Raw genomic sequence first — 25,478 nt, forward strand, 5'->3', positions numbered from 1 at the left:
TTTATTTCAATCAGACCTTAAAATCAATGCAAAATTTGAGAGATTTGAACTTGTACAAAATGAAATAAGAGACAGTGTTTAGATTCAAATCCTCATTACAGTTAGGTTAGGAGCAAGGGGCCAGAGTCATATACAACGATGCTGAAGTTCCAGAATATGTTCTTGCAGAATTTCTGCTGAATCCAAGCTGGAAAACAGGACTTCCTGGTATTGATTTAGTACCAAAAATGCAATGGAAGCTCTGTATTAGAGCAGAACTAGAAAACTGAATGTATTTTCAAAATTCAAAGGCATTTAGAATAGAGTTCCCTGTTTAGAAAACCTGTCTGGAGAAAACAAGGAGGAATGAGACTTAAATTTACATAAAATGCTTGAAAGTGAATGAGCTTGAACTTTTTATTAGTTATATAAAGAATTGAAATTTGTAAAATGCCAGTATCTTATATAAACAATGAATAATGGTCCTTATGAAATCATCCGTTAGAAAAGAAAAACAGCACAAAAATAATTATTTGTATTGTTCTGTCAAAATCATTCTTTCTTTTTCTTCTTTTGAAGAATGCCTTCAGCCTTCAGCTACTTGGAGAGAAGACCACCATTAGTGAGTCCAGAGTCACAAGTTCCTTTATAATAGCCCTTCAAATATTAGCTGATTAAAGCTATGAACAGATATTATATTTGTAGTGCTATGTAAACCACTGTAACACTACAAAAAGTGGGTGAGATCTTACTCCTCCCTGCTCAAGTCCCTGAAAACACTTAATACGTAAAGTAGGTGGTTTCTCCTCCTCCTCACTGCTCTTCTGTACCACAGTCTTAAGGATGGGATGACTGTATTACAAAAGTAGATGAACTAATGGATTTTCAGGGACTTAAACACGTTGGAATAAAATTTCATTTAGATGCCTCATTCCACATACATGCCTAATAGGTGGAATAAGATCTGGTCTTTAGTCTGAAGTGATGTTAATAGATTTGGGAGACCAGATACATTTAGAAGTGGTATTGCATGAAAACTTGATGCATATATCTGAAGAGATGTTGTAATGGAATAATAAAGTATTTGTAGGTCAAAAGATGCCTACTCACAGTCACATGGCAAAATTAGCTTTACATGTACTAGCAGTTGTGCAAATTAAATTAAAGATGATATAAAAACGTCAATGCACAATTTGTGCATAAAAGTGCTTAAACAACAGGCTCTCTCTTGAAAACTTCTCTGGAATGGTTACTTTCATGAATATTAAATTCACTTGTCATTTCAAGTATTAAGCAGAAACCTGGTGCTATTTTGGGATTCTACCACAAGAATACAGTTGTTGCTTTCTATTTCTCATTCTTCAGAGATGTGCCACTAATTTGGCCTCCCCTAGCAGTCACTGCAGCAATCATTAACATAAAGACCTACTGGTTTAACCAGTGAATAATGCTAAATTCAAGAGCTTTAAAGAAACTTTCAGTCATAGAGGCAAAGAAAATGTCCAGGCACTGGAGCATGCCTCTCCCCTGCACTCTCCAACCTGCTGGAGGCAGAGGTAACTGGAGAGTGTGATGTATAAACACAGTGCAGACCAGTTAGCACAGACTTTGTTCGTGTTAACTGCTCAGCCTTGTATTTAGACAGGTGCAACATTTAGCTTTCCTGGAAGGTTGAATTCCATTGGTGTTATTCATGGAAGCTTTTTCAATTAAATCCATAGTTCCAGGTTTTTTGAGTGAGCAAAATTTAATGCAATACCAGAGGATAAACTACATACAATTTCTGGAAATAAAGATAACACATTGGTAAAGTGAAGTGAAGACTGGATTATTCTAGTGACTATCAACTCTTTTCAACCTACCTGGTTGTTGTATGCATCAGGTGCGAGTTTCTTATAGGTAGGTGCCATCAGTGTTGACAGGTTTTGTAAATTGGACTCCAGTTTTTCTTCCTGTTATCAGATGAAATAATTTAAGTATTAACAACTAACTGTCTATATTAATATGCATGACATCTACAGTTTTTAAAGGCTAGTAAGATCTAAGATACCATAGAAATTATTTTAAATGTAAGTGTAAATGTTTAGATAGATGCAACTTTTGCTTGAGAACAACCATTGTGAATTTGCTCTCAAGCATATTGATCCCTCCATTTCCTTAAAAAGTACAACACAACTCCAGAAAAAATGCACTTCTGTAAGGCCCTGAACAAACGCATTCATTTGAAATGCTACAAGTACATCAACTGCAGAGCCACTGTAGTAAAGAGCTGTGCCACCTGTGGGAGGATCAACTGCTCAAGGATAGGCAAGAGAAAGAATGGAGTAATATGGCATGCTGGGGGTCCAAGAGGCCTCCTGTAGTGCCACATATAGACTATCCACAGGTTACATGCACTGCTACAAAATGTCACTACTTTTTTTTTTTGTGGTGGATCCATTATTACTGCACTACAAACAACCTGAACATACGGGTGCTAGTTTTCTGGTAGCGCTACAAGGGTGTATATAGTGCTATAAAAGTAATACGTGTCATAGGCCCATGATCCTTAGAAGAAGGCATCGTATACTATAACCATGATTCAATTAATATTTAGATAAATCATGTGTCCTAGTATGGGACAAGTTGAATCCAATCTTGATAAATCTAGCTATTACAACTATGGGGGTGGAAATGGGGGGGATACCCTTGAAAGTCTTCTTTGGGTGCATCTACACATAACATTTAATGTGCTTTTGCTACAGCGCATTACATTTAGTACTTCTAATGTGAGGTACTAACTAAATGCACAGTAGATTGCCCTAATGCGCAGTAGCAAAAGCGCACAGGAGCAAAATTAGGCTTAATGCACAGTAGCCTAATTTTACTGCACACCAGCATATTAGCATGGTTCTTGCCATGACACTCGAATGCACAGTAAAATAGGCTACTGCGCTTCAAAGCATATGTGTAGATGCACCCTTTGAAAACCTGTAGAAAAAAGAGGAAAATAATCTAATTTGAGAGTTTTACATGCTGAGATTATAACACTTCAACATATTTCAATTATCTCTCTATGCAGTAATTTTAAATTATTAGAATACTCAAGATTTTGAAAAGTCACCAGTTTTTAAGCAACTGAGATGTGTGGGTGTGTCTAATGCAAAGCAATTGGGGATTATGGATGACTACTTATGGTTCTTTTGGTTTTTTTAGGTAGAGGTACAATCTTTCAAAATTAAAGGCTCTTAAAAACATGAAGTGCTTTAGTCATTTTAAAGTTGCTCCACTATTTCTTCATGCTCAGAATCTTAATTTTAGAACCTTGTTTCTTAAATTAAAAATAAGGGCTTCATTTCAAATGTATCAAAAACTGCAGCATTGGTGATGTAACAAAAATATAATAATCTTTAGGAGTTCATATCCTCATGTCAAAATATGAAATATAATTAAAAACCCAATCTTGGTAGGCACAAGTTTTGTTAACATTTTTCATTTTCTAGTCACAAGTTCTAGGGGTTCACAGGAACCCAGGATTAAAGTGTGAAACTATGCCAAAAACATTTTACTGTGTCCCTTCTCTGGTTGCTGTCAGAACCCAGAACCATCCTATTGCTTTCATTTTCAGTCTGAATTGCAACTCATAAAATGCTGCTACTTTAAACCCTTGTTCATGAATATCTTGGCAGAGATGTGCATTGTGCTATGCCTATGTTGCAGTGTTATCAAGCACAGATATTTTATAATTGATAGGAAAAAAAGGGAAAAATATTATAATGTCTGATTTTTTAATATTAAATGTATTAGTATAACTCCAGTCCATATGAGGCATACTAGATATACTGTATGGTAAAATGGTTTATGCCTTTAAAGAGCTGGTATAAAAAAATCGGTTCCCCATCAAAAATGTTACCAAGATCTTTGCCTTTTTCACCAAATTATAAAAACTAAAAAATATTTAACCAGGTCTCCGATTGCATAATTCACTGACTACATGACATGCTAAATACATTCTCAACTTTTGGCATATTCTGACCCACTGCCAGTAGACATGCAGGAATCTAGGGTCCTGATCTGCTCTCCTGCATGCCAAAAATGACATCAGGCAAGCAGAACGTTCCATAAAAAGGCAGCGCATGAGTACTGGAGCACCAAAGTCAGAACCTCAAGAACAGCTTGTGCCTCACCTACAGGTGTGGCTGCTGTCCTTTCTAATATGATCTTTGCAGTTTGCGTGTAATTCTGGGGTCAAAAACATATTGCAGCTTGGAAGTCATGCTGGAAGCTGGCAGTGAGGCATCATTGTGAAGAAAATGATCCTACCAGTCCTCCTCTCCCTCTTACTGTACCTCAAAGCTTGGTCATAGTATTTTTGTGCAGTTTACTGAAGCTCTGAGCTGCAAGATATCTTATGTCTTTACTTGGTAAACCCCCTGAACTGCCCCTGGAGTACCTGCATGTAGAATGCTTGCCTGTGTGCTTAATATAACCACAGCTGTTCACACTACTCATTCCTTTTGGAAGCCTGCAAAAATGGTTTCATGCCTTATAGTTACCAGTGTTTTGGCAGTCAATAAATTTTAAGCCAAAGAATATTTCATAAAATGAGGCAAACTTCATTTTAAAACAAACACCAACCTCTTTTGGATCATCCCCTATAAGTTTAAACTTTCTTGGAATCTTGCTTCTGGCAAATTTACATCCATTGTAATACATACTCCAGGAGCAACCAAAGGAAAAAGAAGCACCACAAGATTCAGGGTCCAGCCCTTGACATGCACACGTCCGTCTAGGAAATAAGAGAACCGTTTATATAGCTATCAACAGCATGTGGGTTGTCTCTTGGTAGCAGTCAGTGCATATGAAAATATTGCAACACATATCAAACTTCTGCCCAAATTTTGTCAAGAGTCATCAAACCAAGACCTACTGTGTCAATAAAAATTGACACTCAAAGGAAAGCTATACATTTAAAAGCAGATACATTCATCAAAATGTATAATCCTGTATTTCATGAATACAAAATAAGAACTGTAGATTTTCTTACAAAAGTATAAAATCTTAGCTTTGCTCACACCTTCATATAAAAAACTACCAAAAAAGGTGTTATCTCAAGTATTTTATCAAGTGACAAGTTAGATACTGAAAAGCTATTTGCCAGGAAAAACAGAGCAGCCATATAAGCACTTGACAAGTGTTTATATGCAGACTTGATGCTGAAGCCTATTACTGAGAGAGAAATTGTTGGCCAGGACACTGGGATTAGTGTATAAGATACTGGATATTGTGACAACTTTGATCTGGTTGTGGAAATTACCTTAGTATTTTTTCTGAGCATCAGTATTGGGTATGAATCCAAACCCATTACTAGTGCAAAATGCATCAAAATTTGGTGTAGAGACAAAAATGCTACCAGAAGTTCTATTTAGTACTTGTAAAGTTTATGTTTATGCAGAATAGGAACTGTCCCAAATTCTGTAGTTTCCAGAAATATAATTAAATTCACTTACTGTAGCTCCACAAAATGGTTATTTCAAGTAAAATCAATGCTAGAAAAAAATTAAATTGAACAAACCATGCCTAAATATAGTTTTTATCTTTAGAATGTGCAGATGATAGTTTTTGGAAAATCAGTGGACTTTTTTCCCACTAGGAAAGATTCCAGCTCCAAAGTAAACAGGAACTTGGAGGATGTTTAAATGGGAAATGTAGCTTTTCTGAAAATATGGGCTTCAGTCCCATCCTCCCTCCCCAAATAAGTGGAGTAGTGACTTTCTGTCCACATATCAGGTCATGTCCTGAATAAGCTAGAAGGGCCAAAGTAGAAGGGCAGTTGTTGAGGGAAATGATTGTTACGAATAGCAGGTTTTGGGGAAAAAATATCAGGTACGTATTATCAGTCCGTCGTGCAAAAGAAGGGTAGTGCTGTCCATAAGCCAGGTCCGGCTAGTGGCGGGACCCAATCCAGTTGTTTAAGGAGTGTGGGGGTCAACCTGGCCCCAATTGCATTGGGGGAGGGGGTGTGACTTGGCCCTTATCCAGATCCATGGGAGAGAGGGGAGATGGCCCAGCCCTACAGGACTTGGCAGTGGGGAAGGGTGGCAGTACTAACTGCCACTGCTCCTCTGCCTTCAAATTTTCCAACCTGTGGGGGAGCCTAGAGGTTGAGGGCCAGAGACTGAGCACCTCTGTGGTAAATTAATGGAACTGAGTCACCACTTGACTCTTGTTGGCCGCGTTGTTGTGGAGTTGTGTAAGCTGTAAATGCACGTGCCATTCTGTTTCTATTTGACAAGTTAATTCATCAGTCTTCTATGGTCCCTATGGTTGTGTGTGGTGTGTATGTGCCTGTGAAAGGGGACAAAGAGTTCTCCTTAATAGACACTTCTTGTTTGCCCATCATCAGTGCATAAATTCTGCTACCTTTTGTCTTTGTGTCTGAATACCCTGGCCTAGGATATAACTCTGTAAGGATGAAGCTTTGTAGAGCAAATACCCTCTACATTTTCCTGGGAAAATAATATCAAAAAAAACAAAACAAGACACTGCTCTTTGCTCCCTGGGCTAGGGCTTCAGTGGTTATTTTATGAAACAAAGCCATCCCTGGGTTACTAGGAATAGATAACACACAATACAGTCCATTGTGTTTTGAATGGAGTTCTTATTTTGTCATCACAGAGGGAAGGATTGTGAGTGATGCAATTTCCTTAGATGTAAACTAGTTTTATTAAATAAAAAGTTCTAAAAATCATTACATATTTTAATAGTGAAGACTATCAAAAGTTCTGTTGGCTGCAAAGTGCTTTCCTGTTTAGAGGAGATGTTGAGAGACTTTGTGCTCAAGTTGCTAATGTTTTTCTTTATGTGGAGTGGGGAGAAGAATTTTTTTTTTAAATGAATGTTGATTAAGATGGAGCTGGCAGGGCAGTGCTAATATGCAAATGACCAATGGATATATAGAGCTGTAGTCACACAGTTTAATGTTACATAGGAATCACACTGCTAATTCTGTTTTCAGGGCAGTAGCATCCACTTCCATCAGCCTAGATCTGACAGCTTATATTTTAAATACCTTTTATTGTGGAATACTTCGTAATAATGAGTATAGGAAGATGGTGTGATTGACTTTACTGAAGCTTAATTTGCCTCCTTCCAAGCTCAGTGTGCTTCCAAGCTTTCAGAAATAGTGTGTTCTTGACAGAAGTTTTTCCCAGCCTTGACGCGTAACCTCAATTGGTTATTTTTATGAATGATGCACATTCACAACATTTTGCAGCTCCTGGACAAGAATTCTGCTTTCATGTCTATCTCCCCTAACAAACATTTGATCCAGTTCTTTTGGATACACAGGATGCGACTCAAACAGAATTTGACACACTATACATAGCTAGATGCTCACAAGTCAAATTCTGATCTCTTTTACACAGAGGCAGCTACAATCCCCTCTGAATTGTACACAATTGCAGACAATGCCAGGTTCTGAACTAGCTGTTATGATTTGGGACAGAAACCTTGGAGTCATTGTAGACAATTCTATAAAAATGTCAGCTCAATGTGCAGCAGTGACCAAAAAGTCAATAAAATGTTGGGTATCATTAAGAAGGGAAATGAAAATAAAACAGAGAACATCATCATGCCATTATACATGTCCATGGTATACCACGTGCAGTTCTGCTCCCCACATATCAAAAAGATGTAGTAGAATTAGAAAAGGTACAGAGAAAGGCAACCAAATTGATCAGTGGCCTGGAACAGTTGCCATACCAGAAGAGACTAAAAAGGCTAGGACTCTTCCATCTGAAAAGGAAAAGGTGGCCAGGAAGGTGGGGTGGGGTGGGGAATATGATAAAGGTCTATAAAACCATGAAGGGTGTGGACCAAGGGAATTGTTGTTCACCAAGTTCCAGAATACTAGAATTAGGGGGCACTGCTGAAATCAGTAGGTGACAATTATAAAACTAACACTTTCTTATGCAACATAGTTAATTTATGGGATCGTTACAACAGGAGGTGGTAGAGGCAGATAGCATAGCCAGGTTCAAAAAGGGATAGGATAAATTAACAGATGATAGATCTGTTAATGGCTGTTGAACAGAAGGTTGGGAGATATTTTCACTGACATCTCAAACAATAAACGGTGCATCCCACGGAGGGTACTGAATAGTGGACAGATCTAGTTCAATGCTCTCCCAGTATAGCATCTATTTCTGCCACTGTTGGAGGCAGAATACTGGGCTAGATTGACCATGGGTCTGATCCAGTGTGGCACTTACTATTTTCTTATGATTTTATGAGCACTGTTCTAATTTCATCAGTCTAAATCAAAAGCAAAACCACAGAGAGTTAAGATTGACACCAGTGTAAAACCAGTGAGTTCACAATCAGATCCAAGCTATAAGTGGGACTGGCATTTGTTTGGCTACAGCTCAATAATACCCCCAAAGGAAAAGATAATATGATTCGCTTTACTTACTCTTCGTTGAGAGCACACCGCCGATTTGTAAGTGTGCCATATTTCCGCAGAGTGTCGGTGAGTTCGGAATACAACTTATCTGCTAGGCTCACAGGAATCCCCTCCCATACCAGGATGAGGATCACTATCACTGCTGTTTCACAGGTATGGCCAGCTCGTTCCCGCACCAAACAAAGCAGCTTTTCTTCATCACTACTTCTACGAACTACCTGCATGCATAGCAATCCCCAGAAAGCAAACAAAGTATTTCTTAGTGAAGAGCAAGAGACTGTGAAATTTCAGCATTAATGGTAACAAGTTATGAATGCCCATTTGTCCTTTCCTCAACCATGCTTGATACTTCTGACACACAGGTTCTTGCTTCCATTGAGTAATACATTGATAGACAAAGATAATTCTGTCTGCTTCCTGAAAGCAGAGGGAACTCTGATTAGGCACACTACCTACACATGTGCTCAGGGATGGGGGTGGGGTGGGGCGTGTCAATTTAACTAGAGCAGTTCCCAGACAGCCACTTTAATTTAAATGGCTCACTGTCACACGTATTAAGCCCCCCACATTTCAAAATGGCCATGGGAGTGCTTTATTTATGAAATTCATTTAACAAGCTTTAGTGAAAGCGCCCCTGAAGCCGTTTTTAAACGTGGATGGTTTACTACAAGCGATGCTGAGGTGACGCTGGAGTATTCCAATTAGAACATTAACAAGCATGTCTATAGGCACCCATTTTGACTACAGGGCATGGAAAAACCAGGCCAGATGCAATGCTACATTTGCAGAATAATGTGATCATTTTGTGACCCAGCACAACTGTTTCCCTAAGGTTTTATTGCAGAACTAAGCATTGCTGGGGGAGGGGACTGGAGGAGAATGATGATGGACACACTATTTCTGTCCAGGCGGTAGATTTCTGTGCTTAAATAAAAGCCCCTTTTAGGATTTCTATGTATAACTTAAACCTTTTTCTTGTACAAGAGACTAGAAAAGTTTTACAGAGGAGCAAACCCTCTATTTCACTACTAATCCTGACTCTCACTGTGTCAGTGAGATGATAAAACCAGAAGCCTGAGGTCAGACTCTTAGTTTGCTGACAGTATTTGTCTCTATTATTTATTGTGTGTAAATTTTATGGCACCACCCACGATATCATAAGTGCTGCCCAAAGCAGTAAGAACCTGCTTCCCAGTGCCCGTAATACTACGGACATTTCTGCAAAACATAAGACCCTGGCACAAAAAAAGTTTCTCATTAACAACATATCCACTTATCCTTATCTTATCTTCTACCATCCAACTCACAGTTTTCAGTAATGGTCATACCAAAGGCAAATAACATTCACTAAGAGGATGCACTTTAGTGGTTGTTAATCAGACTGCATTTTCAAAACACTGCAGTGGTTCCATTGCACCTATTTATATACTTGTATGCTATATTTAAGCAGTATGGATATTGTCTGATATTACCAATCTTAAATATAAGAGAAAGTAGTTTCCTTCTCATGTTTTCAATACTGCTAGGCCAAATTTTACACCTTCTAATAGCCGTCTAACTGAGCTGAAGCAGGTGGAATTTCACAGAGATCAGCTGAAGCTGGGCAACTAGGCAGCTTGAAGTATTGTCAGTATTTTGCCATTTTAATTCTCCTAATTCAATTCAAATGAATACACATGCCATGTATAATCAAACTGAACTAGATCATTATTAAGGTTAAATGGTTATAATGGTTAAAAGGACATTATTCTTACCCATTTAGCAATAGGACATCCCTGAGAACTTTTGCCTTCTTTCCCAGTATAGATGACCCTCTCAATCCTTATAGCTTTACCTTTCTGTCCAAATCTTAAACAAATGAAAACACATGCAATAATCAGATTAATCTGAGTGGCCTTCTCCATGACCACTTAAACTTTGAACATACTTGTGATTTCTTAAGTAGTAAATCAATTAGTTCTAAGCAAGAAGGATGCATAGTACAGTGCTTTTATCTGAAACTGGTGCAATAAGGTGTCTATGAGATGAAAGGGGCAAATATATTTAATTGGTCAAAAAAGATCCATGTTGTGCTAAATTTCTCAGACCTTACAGATATCTCCTGTTATGAATTTGCTGCATTTTACATTTTGAAAAAATGCATTTGAACTATCTCAGAATCATCTTAAAACTTTTTTATTGTAGGGTAATAATTTTATAAATGTGAAGTTGTTATGGAATAGTTGGCCTGTAAAAATTGCTTTATATTCATTTTCTATACTTCTCTCTGGCTTAACCATAGTCCAAAAACATACTGATAACTGCAATTTTGGTCTAGAATATCATCTCTTCCTGAGCTGTTACCTATTGCATTTTGTAATTAAACATGAATCATGCCCAATTTCTCTACTAGAACAGAATAACAGAAACCACTGAAATGATGTCTTTGATGATATGTTTTTGGAGACTGAACACAGGCTGGTTTGATTTTCATTTATCTTGATGTAAATGAGCAGCAATCACACAGTCTACTATATGTGTAATAGTCCAACCAGTAAACAGAAATGTTCACATGGTCTGTATACCTAAGTTAACACTGCTGCCAGTACCTTGTTTTATCTCTTATTCATACATTCAAATCTTAGTCAATACAAATAGGTGCAAATGTCTGTATTCAATTTTTTTGATCTACAATGGAATGGGATGGGAGAGGGGAACAGAACAATTTCTAGATGTGGTACTTTGGAGCTGTGCAACCATATAACACTACAGGAAATTGTGCAACTAAAATCAAAATTGCACTGTACTACACATGTGCTAAAGGAAATGAAGTAACTTTTGCCTAGATAAAACCTGTTTAATAGCAAAGTACAAAGCGGTTTTTATTCTTAAAAAAAATAACAATTTTCCTATCAATTATTCAACTGAATTGCAATCAAATTTTTGTATACTTTTTACAGAAACACATTTCATCTTTACTATGCATATAGTATACAATAAGTTTTCAGTTCTTTCCTACAGTTACAAATAAGGGCTAGTATTTTTCATGCTTTCAGCCTAAAGGCAATTTTCTTTGCAAAGTGTCAACAAAATTCCTGGAGCATGGTATAGTAAGTAAGCAAATATAGAAGTAAAATATATACTTTCCCTATAAGAAATTCCACATAAGAAATTTGTTGTGGCTTACATATGACTGATGCTAGAAATGTAAATCTTGGCTTGCTTTGTAGATCTTAAAGCCTCAACTTAAATAAAAATAAAAAAGCAAGCCAAGTTTGTTGAAAGCCAGTTTAGCTATTTTAAAGTGGTGGATCTAAAGTCAGTAATCTCCTGCATGTCAGTGATTGTAATTTTAAGAGCTTGAAATCAAGTTCCCAAAAGCACACACAAACACACTTTATTTATAACTCTGTGTGTGTGTGTGTGGGGGGGAGGATGGGATGGGACGGGACAGGTGTATAAATAAACAATTAAAAGTTTTTCCTCAAATGCTGTGAGTCACATATGTATGACTTATTAACTCAATGGGTGCATCCAGATGAGCATGCACGTGTGGTTTGTGGCACCTCAAAGTTGTTTGAGACATCACAAACCATGTGTGGTGCACATGCACTTAATTTGTCAAAAAACCCTGCTGTTAAAAGCGGCGTGTGAACGCAGCAGTGTGCTGCCATAAATGGAGCCTGGGTCAATGTGCTGCATGCCAGAGCACATGTGCAGGGGCATGCCCTGGGACAAAAAGCAGTGGAACAAGTATGTACTGCTGCTATCTGTGCCATGGGAAATGCACGCCCTTGCACGTGCGTGCTTGCCTGGACATAGCTATTAAGTGTAAGTATCTAGGACTGAATTGTAGGATTAAAGCTCCGGAATGACGCAGTGAAGAGTGTGTGAAGGGGTTCAGCGTGTACTTCCTTGCACAGTGAAGAGTAAGCCTTGTGACCTATGCCTGTTAGGACTGCCCAGGGGTGCAAGGGACCAGCCCTATATAGGAAGAAGCGTCTTCTACTATGCCACTCTCTCATGCACCTGCCAGCCACAACCTGGCCCAACAGTTCAAGTTCAAATCAAGAAGTCTTTTACTCAAGCAAACTTCAAATTGCGCAAATAGGAGCTAACTAAAAGCTGAGAGAGAGGAGAATAAGGACCTCAGATGCGACATGGAGGCCCATGTTTTTAAAGATATTTAAGCAATCAATTTTTATTGCCTACTAACTTTTTGGGTGGTTCTTGATCTTAGTGGGAATTTGGTATAGAAATACCTTTAAAAGTTTCTGTTTTAGTATGTATGCATGCTATGTAATGTGTGCTATGGCAGTAGTCACATTAAAGGGGACACTTCTATGTGTTCGATGGAGTTCTTTAGCTTTAATATTGTACTGATGCAAACAGGTTTTTCCCATCATACGTTCATTATATACATGGCACAGATCTGTATAGAATTATTATATGCATCTTGTCAGCACTTAGCTGGTAATCTGGAAAATGCAAGTAACATGTAGTATTTTGTGATCAGTAATTTATTTTACCAAGTAGAATTACTCTGTCTTTGTTCAATGCTTTGTGGAAGGGAGATGTTTTGTTACAGAATTGTCTGTTGATTTTTTATTTTATTTTTTTCTTAGGTCCAAAGCTGCCTATTAATGTCACTACACTCCTCTCAGGATTCATTTTTTCATACATATGTATGAAAAACCCCAGTTTTGGTTTTGGTGCTCTTACCACTTCACTTTTTCCTATGTTGGCACACTTACACCTCTTGGGAACACCAGGTCTGTGCCTGGTTTGCAGCCATTGCCAATACTCTTGCTTGGCAGGCTGGTGAATACTTGTTTCTGCTTGGGTTTGCTGGCATCTGCCTCAAAGTGGGCAGCCTGTGCCAGCCAGCAGACTATTAGCCTTGTCAAATATTGTGACTCTCTGGTGAATAGCACAGCGCGTAATGTTGGCAACACTGGAGTAGCTAAGCCTACAAGTAATTACTTGATTTGCAATTGTTTACTTCTTTATGTGCAAAGGCTGGAAAAATTCTGACATACACAAAAGGATAAATGTTAATCTGCCCTGTGCCTTTGTGCTAATTACCTTTCTTCCATGATCTCTCTAATAGCTGCCACATTAGGACCGGCTCCTAGATGAGTATAGAAAGGACCTTCATCTTTTTCAATAATTTGTTCTGTTTAAAATAAAATGCAGGTTACAACCTCTAAATTTTAATTATTTCATTTAAGAAATGACATTGCAAAGCTTACTCATAACTAGACATTAGACATTTAGACTTTGTGAGGTCAAATTTCCCCACACAAATGTGTAAGGTATCCTGGCAAAATATGCACATGTATGCTAAAAAATGATGTATGTATTTGCATAAGTATATATGCCAAACTAGGTTACATTCTTGCAAACAATTGTTGCAAACAGTAGTACTTCCGCATACCCAAATGTTATATTTGCAGCTATACTGCAATTAATATCAGCATTATCTTAAAAGTTACTGAATAGTATTTACCACTCCTTGTTAATGTTTAGAGAAGAGGAGGACCTCCTTGACAACACTGGTCAATATTGGTACCAGTGGGCCGTACAGTATTTTTTTTTTTTTTTGCACAGACATGTAATTTAGGCACCTCAGGCTTGAAAATATGGCTCCTAGTTATACATAGCCTCCCAGTCTCCTCCCCCAACACACATTTTTTCCCAAGGCTTTTCATGATTGATTAGGAACAGGTAGCTGGGCAATATTCTGCAAAATAGCTGTTCTAAATACCTTTGTATCTTGAGAGTAGTTGCTTATACATTTGGGTGTAAGCAATTTAGCCTTTTAATCAGTAAAGCCAAACCTTAATTCACAACACACAATACATTTTACAAGAAGTTGACTCCATTAGTGACTAAAAAGAGTTGGGTTCAAGAAAAATGGGCAACATGAACTAGTTGGGCAGGGGCTGCAAGCTGATTCTGTGCATTCTATTACTGTAGCATCATGAACTGAGTAAGCAGATGGTGGTGTCTGTGTAGCTTTGGGAAATAGGACAAAGACATGCTTTGGACCTGCACAAATAAAGGCGCAGGAAATTAATATAAAAATGCCTTCAAACAATTATGGGTGTGGGGGAAAACAACAAATACTACCATGTTATGCTATAGCACTGGGTTTGCTCTGAAAAAAAGAAGATGGATACCATGCTCCATTACTTTTGCATGGGTGAATACTGAGGAATTGAAACAATAAGTGGAGAGCAGTCTCCACAGTTGCTGTATTGGCAACAAATCAGAGTGGGAAACATGACAGGAATGCCAGATGTTGAGGGAAAGCTTATCTGTGCCAAATGCATTGAAGAAATGGTTATAAAAATCCATGTGTGAATATGCAAGGTAAGCATATCTACTCTGCAAGTGCTAGTGATCCAAGTTAAAAATGAAGATACAAAGTTTTGCTTTTTCAATTCCATTTCTCTTGGTTTCTCAGCAAATAGGGAGGAGGATTAAGAAAGAAGCTTCCAGTTTTCTAATCTTCAAGAACTATTTGTAAAGCACCACCTCCTCTGTTTAGTCCTGGGGTGACTTAAAACATTTCAGAAAGACAAAAAGATTTATGGAGAACCACTTTAAGTAAGAAAACCAAGATTCTCATTGGGCTTTAATCAAGTAAAGTCATGAGTTTTCTGCAGACTTAAGAACTGAACATTGTGCCTCAACCCAATGTAGTAGGGAGTTGCTTCCCCAGAACTAAGAGATCAAAATGTGCCTGGTAACTAAGCCCAGTCCACGGTAAGAGCAACATGGGAAGTCACAGTTTCAATGGAAACAATGTACAGCAGACCACACAGAATAACACATGGGCACAACTCTTAGGGCCTTGTTATATGTTAATTTTGTGTGGCTCCTGGAGCTCTTAACTTCTGGATTGTCTGCACATTACCACCTTTAAGGCACTTACTGCACTAGTTATGTGTCTCAACATTATGCCACTCCAGGACAGAATTATTTTTTAATCCATATAACTGAGCTTCTGTTTTATTAAGGTGTGGCCACTCCCCACAGATGTGCTGCTCAAATTGCATGTGTGACTTGCAAGCTAGCACTAAGCCAATTAACATTTGTGTGGCTCACAGTGTAATGTGTAAAAGGCCCTTGCATTCCTCCATTCCACCCCTGCCTAATCCTGCTCTGAGTGAACCACTGGTCTGCCTCCAGTATATTCCTTTTGCAGCACTGTTTGGGTAGTAAAGAGCCAGCATCTGCACTTCCTGTAGCACAGGGACTGCAATTCTGCTGCCCCTGACCATAGCCATTACAGGCTAATAGAAGGTAGGAAAGGAAGAAAGTTCCAGTGCAAGTCAGGCAAAATCGGAATATCCATTCTTACCCAGCTTTTACTTAACCTCCTAGTAAATTTACTGGGTATCTGAGGAAAAAATGAAGTAAGGATATCCCGTTTTGGCCCACAGGCACATTTCATAACAACAGTATAGCCAACCTTGACTTAAATGCTATTTTATCAAATTAGATTATGAGGACATTGCCTGCTCTTTATCAGATGTTTTCATTTTATGTCTACAGCTCAAGGAGAATGGATAAAAAGGGATACACTGGATTCTCCAATATTATATTTATATGCTATCCACAGTGGCTGTAACATGTAAAACCAGATATATATCCACTTTATAAACAATGCAGAGAAGAGGGGGTCTATTTGTAATGCCAGGACTAGTTTAGCTGGAAAGAAAAACCCAGTTTTACACTCTTACTAACTCCTGGCATTTTCAAAAAAAAACAACAACAAACTTTAAAGGAAAACATAGTAAGCTTGATTTAACAATGTGCTTCTAGCACATTTTTTACCACTTACCAACACAACTGCATGATGGGAAATCATATTGGGTTTTGGCAGGTGTGTCCAATAAATTTTTTACAGGAGTATCCAATAACTTGGAAGGTGAGTCTAAAAAATTGTTGAGAACAGTACCAGCTGTTCTTTTGGTTGGGGTTCTTTCAGCAGAAGGATTTGCTTGATGATCAAAGGTTGGAGTCTGACTGTCAAATTCTGCAGCACTAGTAGTTCTTGATAGGATAGTGACAGGGCCTGCTGTTTCAACCTTCACATGCTTAGGTGATTTGATAGTAAGAGCTTTGTGATCGAACAGTGATTTGACCTGAAACTGTTTTACCTGCTGCTCCATTGTCTCAATGATACTCTTTTGTTGCACATTCTCACAACCAAAGTGCTGATTCTCTTGTTTAATTGTTTTCTTCCATGTTTTGTTTTCCAGCTGTCCAGTTAATGGACGCATGCCCATGTTAGACTTTGAGCCAGCCTCAACTTTTATAGGCTTGCGTACCACACTGAGACCTAATTCAGTTTTGGGTGGCTGTTGTCCTTGCTGTTCCTGCTTTTGTAAGAGAAGCCACCGAAGAGCAGCATGCTTTTGAAAATCTTTATGGGGTTGAGGCTGAAGGTGACAACCTTTCTGCTCTTGTGAGTGTGAGGGAGTTTGCTGACTATGTGGTAAGTACCTTTGCTGAATCTGTGTAGCTTGCTGGCTAGACATACCTTGATTCAGGCCAGCACCATATCCTGGTATGTGTTGGAGTGGTAGTTGTCTAACTGAAGCCTGCTGAGTCTGTTGCTCTTGTTCTTGAAAGCAATGATTCACATCTTGTTTTGGGGTCAGACTATTTGGAAAATACTGCATATGTTGCAAGTCCTGCATTTTGCTTATACCGAAGTGTTCAACATTTATGGTGTCTTCCTTTTTTGAGGTCAAGTGCACATTGTTTGGGCAAGGATGCTGCGGATTAACATTTGTTTTTAAAATCTGATCACAAAGGGAAGATTTACTGTTCACATTTTGTACCTGCTCTAATCCCAGCTGGGAGTTAGTATGTGGGAACTCAGTTGATTTCATATATTTATTCTCAGCATGAAAACATTCTTCCAGTTTAATCTGGCTAAAGGATGTTCCAACAATTTGCTGTTCACTGTTGCTTTGGGAATGGGAAATAGTTTGAGACAGTTCTTTATTCTTCATTTGCAAGGCTTGCTGCTGCTGCTGGTTTGGAGTTAGCTGTGGACTCCGTGACAGTTGTGTGCGCTGCGTCTGTTTTTGCAGCATCTGCTTTAAAATATGTGAATGTAAGAACTGCTCATTCTCCAATGTCTGGGGATTCAAGTGCTGCTGTTTTAAGTGAGACCCCAAAGGCTGCTCAGTTTCTTCTGGTCTTGGCTGAAAATGAAGCTGTTGTGACTGGTGGTGCTGCATGTGGGATTTTGGCAGAGGATCCATCTTTGTGAGCTGTGGTTGGGATGAGCGCTTTTGGAACTGAAGCCGCTGGTCAGCCATAGGGAGAAGTTGCAGTTGTGCTGTCTCGCTTTTGTATGGAAGAGGCATTTGTTCAGGTTGGATTATTTTCTGGCTGTGGGACTGTCTTGAAGGTACTTTTAATGCATCAGGACTCCCAGTATACTGCTTTGAGTGTGCTGATTCAGGTGGATTTGACCGTAACTGAAGAACTGACCTCAATAGTGCCTCACTGGGCTTCTGTAGAGACTCTCCATGGCGAAAATGGGTGGAAATCAATTCTATCCAACCTGGTTTGGGATAATGTTTTGTCTGTTGCACAAGATCTTTCACCTGGCCCTTTTCTTTCTGAGAAGAGGGTTCAAGTTCTCTTTGTCCCAGGAAACGCTGATAGTGTTGCTGCAACTCTCCATCACTTCCACGCACTTGCAAATCTTGGACACAAGATTCAGATGTTGGGTTCATGTCTTCTGGGCACTGTTGGAATGATACCATCATAGCAGTTGCCAGATTGCTTTCACTACTATCCTGCTGTGTCACCTGAGGCTTCTGAGGAAGCCTCTGTTGAGGGTTAGGTTGTTGCTGGGCAAGGCCAGGACTTTCTGACATCGGTCCTTCCTGCTGCCCTTCGCACTTCTCTTCCCTAGGAAGAGCTTCAGCCTTTCTATTGTCATAGGGATTATACCCTTCTGTAACCCCAGTGGGTAGTTCTCTCTTCATTTCTGGATCAGGAGGAGGAGGAACAGGAAGAGGAGGAATAGGAGCAGGAGGAGGAGTGAAAGAATCATTATTAAACATTGAGTTTTGTTTAAACAAAGCACCATTTTTTCCTGCTTGCTCTGGGAACCCCTCCAGGGTGTTGTCCTGAGCTTGCAGATTACTGCTGGAACTTGGAGAGAGATCCTGGCTGGGTACCTGCCCCATATTTCCATGAACAGTCCTGTTCCGTACAGGAACCTGGGCTGTATCACAGACTGGATTTTGTTGCTGTAGCTGTACTTCTAGTTTCTGAAATGAATAGCTACCTGGCAATACACGTGGTTTACTGGAGTCTTCTGTATTGTAGACCTCAGCAACCACTACAGCTGGCACTTGAGGCAGCTCAGAATTTGAGGTCTGTGGGGAGGTGATCTGCCCTGAGGTATGGGATGAACGTGTCGTCTCATAGGACAACTCATTAGTAGCCTGACTGGTAATGGCATTTATTTGAGATGTATTTTTCTGCATTGCAATGGAAACATGATCTGGATAATATTGTGACAGTGTTTTCTCCAGGAGTTCATCATGCATGCTTTCCATGGAAGAGGCAGAAACTGTAGCACCATTAGGCATTGGCACTGCCTTGTTCTTAAGTAGTAAGACAATGTCCCTGTTGTGGCAATTAATGTTTTCCCTCTCCTTTTCATTCTGCTGAAGATCATAAGGATTTTCTGAACCACCATAGCTGTATCTTGAAGACTGTATAAAATCTGAAGCTGCGTTTTCTTTTTCTGTAAAACTCAAAGATTCCTTCTCACTGCAGGATTCAGAGACACTTGGTTTTTCATTGTTTTCTCCTGGCTCATCTTTTTCTCCGTTTACTTCTTCATCCTGTTTAATTTTCTTGCTCTGATGAAGTCCATAAAGAGAAGGCTCACTAAAAGTGCGTTTTATCCCACCATTTTGCATATACTTGGAATATATTCTCTTTTCCTGTAGAAGGTCAGGGCTGACTCGATTATTTGGATTTCCCTTCACATGTGGTATTCCACAGCTGCTCTTAAAAAGTAGCCACTTATGGTCCCCATTTACTTCAAGATGTGGCTTTTCTGCTAATGGACTTCCATTCTGGAACTTCACTGACAAAGGCTCCACTTGGCAAACTTGAGAAGGATGTGGTATTAGATATGGACTCAATCTACTGCCATCAACATTGCTGGTTCTATCCTGTTCCATCTGGCCTGCTCCGGGGCCATCCACAAGGCTGCCCTCTGTGCGTATCTGAAAGAGGAAAAAGGATGGAAAAGAATCTAAGTTTACTTTTGTTTACTATTGTTAAATCACTGACAGTACATACAGTATTCCACCATCTGCTATCCTAACCTGTTTACATACAGCATGCGAGGTTCACAGGGGTCTCTGGCTGTTTAAAGAAAGCCAGGGATTTCTGAGTGTTCATTAGTGTTGGGCTGTATAGAACCAAAACATCTCTTTTCATGGATTGCTACGGCATATTTCAGAGAAACATGGGGTGAAAAGAGCATGCGAAAATAAACAGTATTTTCTCATTCCCAGTTTAGCAATCAAACAGAATGATGCTTATCTTAACAATAAATCTTTCGTAACATTAACAACCCTTTTTATCTATTAAAAGAGTATTTGCTGCTTGTGAGTGGTATGTCTAAATGCTTCTGTCATGATTGTTCTTCCAGGTAAGGTAGAAAATCATGCAGAAACTTTAGTTCCCAGACTTAGAGCTAATCCTGTTGTTTCATTATACTGTGCCAAGCCTCTCTTGTCTGACTTGAAGGATTATTGCCACCAAGCTTCCCAATTAGAGAAGAAAACCCCCTTCTTTTCTAAGTCTTCAGCTGTCCAACAAAAGTAATTCAAAGTTAGTGTTTCAAAGATTTTACTTTCAGCACAATACACATATGTAAAACAAAACAGTAGCTCACTATAAACCACTGAAATTGCCACTCTTTCATGTACTGAATTTGCCATAATATATTTATTTAAGGTAAAAAAATTAAAACCATGCTATATATTTGTAGGGCACCAATTGTTTTGAAACAATATTTTTTAAATATGCAGTCAATGTATTTGCCTTAGAACGATAATTTTTAATTGGGCAGAAAAGCCCCAAATTTCTGTACCCTTTATTTTCAATTCTAGCTAGATGCTTTGGAAATTCTTGTCACTTGTATAATCTTTATTTATAAAAAGGTTTCTTATTGCATAAACACATTGCACAGGTATGGTAAGCTAACTCCATTCAATAACTATCTGATCCTTTTCACAGAGATCTGTAGAAGATCTAGCCCCAGTATCTTTTCCATAACTTTCTCTTTCTTGCTTTTATGGTTCTTAACAAACAGTGAAAGTGACAGAAGAGAGACTGACTGAGAGAGTATCTCACAGGGAAATGAAGGTAAATAACTCAAATGATAATGAACCACATAAGTATGAGGTAAAAAGGTGCAGTTTCAATTCATGCAGACTTTTGCAATCTTTTCTTTTAATTTGCACAGAAAGAGAGCATGACGGGCTCTCCTTGTCAGCTCAGACCTGCTTGGACTACTAAGTTTCAGTATCACAAGTGGTTAAATTACCACTCTACAGAGGGCACTATTATACATGAACATTTCTTATATCACACTAGATTTGCCTCCAATAGCACAGAACAGGGTTATTTATCCTTCCCTATTTTTTATATGATACCAAGGAATACCTAATTTATTCTATGTGCACTCCATACCAGGATATTACTGTCTTACTAAGCTCAAGTAAGTAATGGAATTCAGAAACACTCTTTAAATAAGTCCCAGGGTCATGTAAAATTACTGTAGGCAGAAGTGCTAGTGCTATGCAAGATTACTTGGAATCCCTTTCTGTTCAGAACTCTGATTTAGAAGTCAGGATGCTACAGAATTACTTTTCTTTCTAAAAGGAGTCAAGAAACAGAATTTGACTCTAACCAGAAATCCCTCCCTTTCCATTCTGTTACCTCATACTTTTGATACCTTGGCTTCCCACCACTCACAGAGAGAAAAGGTGAATGTGTGACCTTCTAAATCAGTTTCCCAACCTCACATAAAATGAAACGAAACACAGCAATTAACATTGTGTTGTCAAACTACTTTTTAAAATTTTTATGTAAACAATGCATCTGTCTGATGGAGCCCACTCCATGGCCATGAAAGCTTATCAGCAATAGTTGTCTGAACTGTGGTTCATCACACAAAGTAAAGTGTTTTCCAAAAATCTAAGAATTTTCTAACAACTCTTGCTCATCTCGTTGATGTTTCAAGAGCCTTACTATTTGCAAAGCATGTCCGGTCTCCAAACTGTGCATGCAAACCTCTTCACAAAGCATGACTATGCATTGGGAGTGAATCTCATAATCGTGTGGCCTGAAAACCATTCAATTTCTTCGTTAGTAAAGACAAAAAAGACATGCCTTCTTCAGAGGCTTCCCAAAAGCCTTACAGTACAAGTCAACCAATCCTTTGGATTCTGATTAGCTTCAGCATAAAAGGAGATAGTGACAGACATTCCAAAACTGGATTTAATCATCCAGTACTTTGTAGTCTAGTGTTAGCTTACTGATTTAAAAAGTCCCACACTTCCTTTCTTTAAGATACATGTACGATTGGGAGTTACTTTGCGTAAGTCTTGATTCTCTGTGTCTAAACTCAGTTGTTCACAATATCCCTAAGTCTCATCTTATTACAAATCAAAAAAGATGCTTAACCATGCTAGAAATCATTATAAGTATTTGTAATATGAAGTCAGTAATAACCTTTATGATACTAGCTCAAATGTATATCATGTGCACAGTTTAGGTGCTTCTGCAAAACAGAATTGGTTGGCACCACAAGGTCTGTGCACTCTGTTGTCTTTTCGCTACTGTTGTGGGGTGAAGCATACTTCTTTAAAAGAAATCTGCCTCTTTTCTCAAACATAACCATTTGTTTTTTCTATCTTCTGGTAATAATCGTATTTTAGCCAAAGCACTTAGTAGCTCCCCATACTTTTTCCCAGCTATAATTTATTAGAAATTCAAGTCGCATCAGCAGCATCTGTGAAACAATTACTGCATCTAGGACTGACTCTGCAGTCTAATCCATCATAATTATGACTGGCCTCTTTGAAGATGCCATGATGCGTGACTTAAAAATAGCACATTACTGTGCAAATGGATCAGCATCTCATTCTACCAATATGCATTTAAGTTGTAATTCAGCCTACTGTCATTTGAGTTTTTGAAACACCAAGCAATGTATATGTATTTCTTGCTACATATGAGGCACAATTTGGAGAAAAGGAGTTAAAGTATGGTTTTGGATTTTTAAAGAAGCATGAATGCCTTTTTAGAATGCTCTTGCAATCTTTATAAATATAGAAAACATATAAATGCTTTTTTGGAACAAGTAATCTGAATTTTGTTCTTTTCTTCTCTTCCTCCTGTACTTCAAGCCATTCCTGGGGCTTATACTTTGATTAACTGTATAGTGTCAGTAGTTAAGTAAAAGCCCCTAGTCATATTTTATCTGGCCCCATACATGCATCTAGTGCAGTGCAGTGAGAAGAAAAAATAATGTAGGTTCACTCTGCCCTGTGTATTTCTGCAACAGTTAGCCAGGATCCCATTTAAAAAGTGAGATGTGTTCTCTGTTAGGGTGCTCATAGGCACTCTGAGTGAACTGAAGAATAATTATAATAGTCTCTACTCTGTCAACCAGTACAGCTGAGTAGAAACAGAATGGGACAAACCGTACCCTCTCTAAAGTTACTTGCTAATAGTATGACTGTTGATGGTTTATTTCTTCAGCTGTACCTCCTTGGGCTGTGATCTCAATGCAGTTGTTCTGGTTAGAAGTAAAATGGGTGATATCAGAAGAAAATTCAAGGTTCTATAGAAGATGACTTCATTGTTTTAGCAAATATTGTGGTCAATTCTTTATTACTGAACTGCTGCCCCAACCTGAGATTTAGGGGATGCTGGGATGCTACAAATCATCACTTGCAGTCATTAAATTCCCATGACACTTTCTCCAAGGAGAGTGTTCATCTAGATCAGTGGTCTCCAATCTTTTTGAGTAGGAGATCACCTTTGGCATTTAAAAGCAACCCAAGATCTACCATGCACCATCACCATCTCCCCCCATCCAGCAGATAAGTCTGTGGTGAGGGAAGGGTCAGCCAGATCAAGGCAAAGGGAGGAAAAATTATTTGGGGATATGCCTCCCCATCAGGTAAGTCCCACCTAGCTGGGGGCCCCACACAACTTACCCCTGCTCCTACCTTTGTGGCACTGTCCCTCACTGCAGGGGCTTCAATTTAGTCCCCACCTCTTCCCTCCCACATGGACTGATCTGCTGGGCTGGGGTGCGCGCATGTATGCATGTGGGCACTCAGCCCCCTACCCCAGCCTCAGAACGACTCTAAGAAGCTCCGAGATTTACCGGTGAATCGAGATCCACTGTTCGGTGACCACTGATCTAGATACCCTTGCTAAATTCTAGCATGGGTAATTTGCATTCTGCTAGTATCAGTTAAATACAACTGTGGGTTTCATTTCCTGACTTGACTTCTTTAGTGTTTAGATAGATGTAATTTTTGCTTAAGAGAACAACTGTTGTGAATTTGCTCTCAAGTATATTGATCCCTCCGTTTCCTTAAGAAGTACAACACAGGCCCATAAAAAATGCACTTTGTGCAACAGGCTGAGAGAGGGAACAACAGAGTGAACTGTTTGGGGCCCCATTTTGTGATGTTTGCCAGACATTTTACAGTTGGTAAAAAAATAAGAATCTTTGGAATTGGGAAAGAAAGGCACAGCTCAACTCTGGGAGCGAAGAAGTTGTCGAAATATATGCAACATAGTGGCTCACCGTCACTCAAATAGAGTTGGCACTGAGGGGGACTCTGCTCAATGGCCACTACTACCTATCTTTTTCAGATGGGCTACACTAATTCATTCTTGTGGTATACTCCCATCCTTATCTCAGCCTTTTTTCTTGGCACCAAGAGGAAGGGATCAGGGCTGGCTCTGGCTCTCCTGATGCTGGCCTGGTACTACAGTCCCATACCAGGCCTAGTGTAAGTTCCCTGTGGAAAGAACACCCGCCCATTTTTTTAAGGGCCAAAAAAAGTTCCTATCAGTATGGATGACCCACATGGGCCATGTGTCTTTTAGTCATGCTCAGTGTTAGCTGTGTTTAAACAACTTCATAGTTGGTTTCCTCTACTGAGCTCATGCTGCATTTCTTGGTTTCCTTTACTGAGCTCATGCTGCATTTGGCACCAGTTTAATGACAGACAATGTATCGAGTAAGAGTTCCTTGTATGTAAGTGTAAGATGGGGGATTCCCCCAATTTCATCTTGTATTCAACTAAATACGGTAGTGTTTTTATTGCATGCGCAAAATACTACAAGTATGAAAGTCATGACTCTTGGAGGCCTGATTATAGATCAGCTCCCACGTAGAAACCAGGTGTAGTTTTTTACGGCTCTTTTGTAAAGAGAAAAGAAAAGGTTGACAATATGAACAAGAGAGCAGTTTGCAAAGTGTCCCCCTCTTGGCTTTGCTGGTTTAAAAGGTTCTCACTGCAGGTGTTTTAAGGGTCTTCTGAATGAAAGATGAGTATATGTTTCATAGAAAAAAAATGAAAACTCTTAAACAGGCCCTAATTGTAGTAGGTATATGTCTGTCTCACATGACAGTAGAATTATTCTGAGTGAGACATCAGTTCTCTGAACATAATCCTTGCTTGAAAATAAAGTGAAGCTGGAGTGACCTCTCTATGGCGCAAAAACCTGGGCAGTGTATATGGAGAGACAGTGAGCTGTCCACACACCAGTGTCCCCCTCTCAGTCTTGCTGGGTTAAAAGGTTTTCTCCGTGCAGGTACAAAGACGTTGGGGTCATAATACTGGCAACCATATGGTATGTTTCCACAAACTTACTAAGACTGATGGCTGGTATTACTATGATGGAATTTTAGAATGAAAAAAGGTAAGATATGGAGATACACCAGCAACTGAAGAAGAGTTCTCCAAAGCTCGTAGGA

General features: G+C 39.0%; 1 protein-coding gene across 3 annotated transcripts in view; it reads right to left on the minus strand.

Moving 5' to 3' along the window:
- TET2 (tet methylcytosine dioxygenase 2) overlaps positions 1-25,478 on the minus strand; it is a 91,925-nt gene that overhangs the window by 10,701 nt on the left and 55,746 nt on the right. For all 3 annotated transcript variants that reach the window (XM_090036771.1, XM_090036768.1, XM_090036769.1), the window contains exons 2-7: positions 16,254-19,683; positions 13,487-13,577; positions 10,177-10,270; positions 8,432-8,640; positions 4,597-4,747; positions 1,842-1,931 (exon numbers count right to left, since the gene is read on the minus strand). In XM_090036771.1, coding sequence (XP_089892897.1) covers positions 1,842-1,931; positions 4,597-4,747; positions 8,432-8,640; positions 10,177-10,270; positions 13,487-13,577; positions 16,254-19,638 — 4,020 coding nt within the window. In that variant the 5' untranslated portion in view covers positions 19,639-19,683. The remainder of the gene's footprint in view (positions 1-1,841; positions 1,932-4,596; positions 4,748-8,431; positions 8,641-10,176; positions 10,271-13,486; positions 13,578-16,253; positions 19,684-25,478) is intronic.

Source organism: Crocodylus siamensis, chromosome 2 (genome assembly GCF_052110815.1).
Source record: "Crocodylus siamensis isolate JL-2025a chromosome 2, ASM5211081v1, whole genome shotgun sequence".
NCBI classification, from domain to species: Eukaryota; Metazoa; Chordata; order Crocodylia; family Crocodylidae; genus Crocodylus; species Crocodylus siamensis.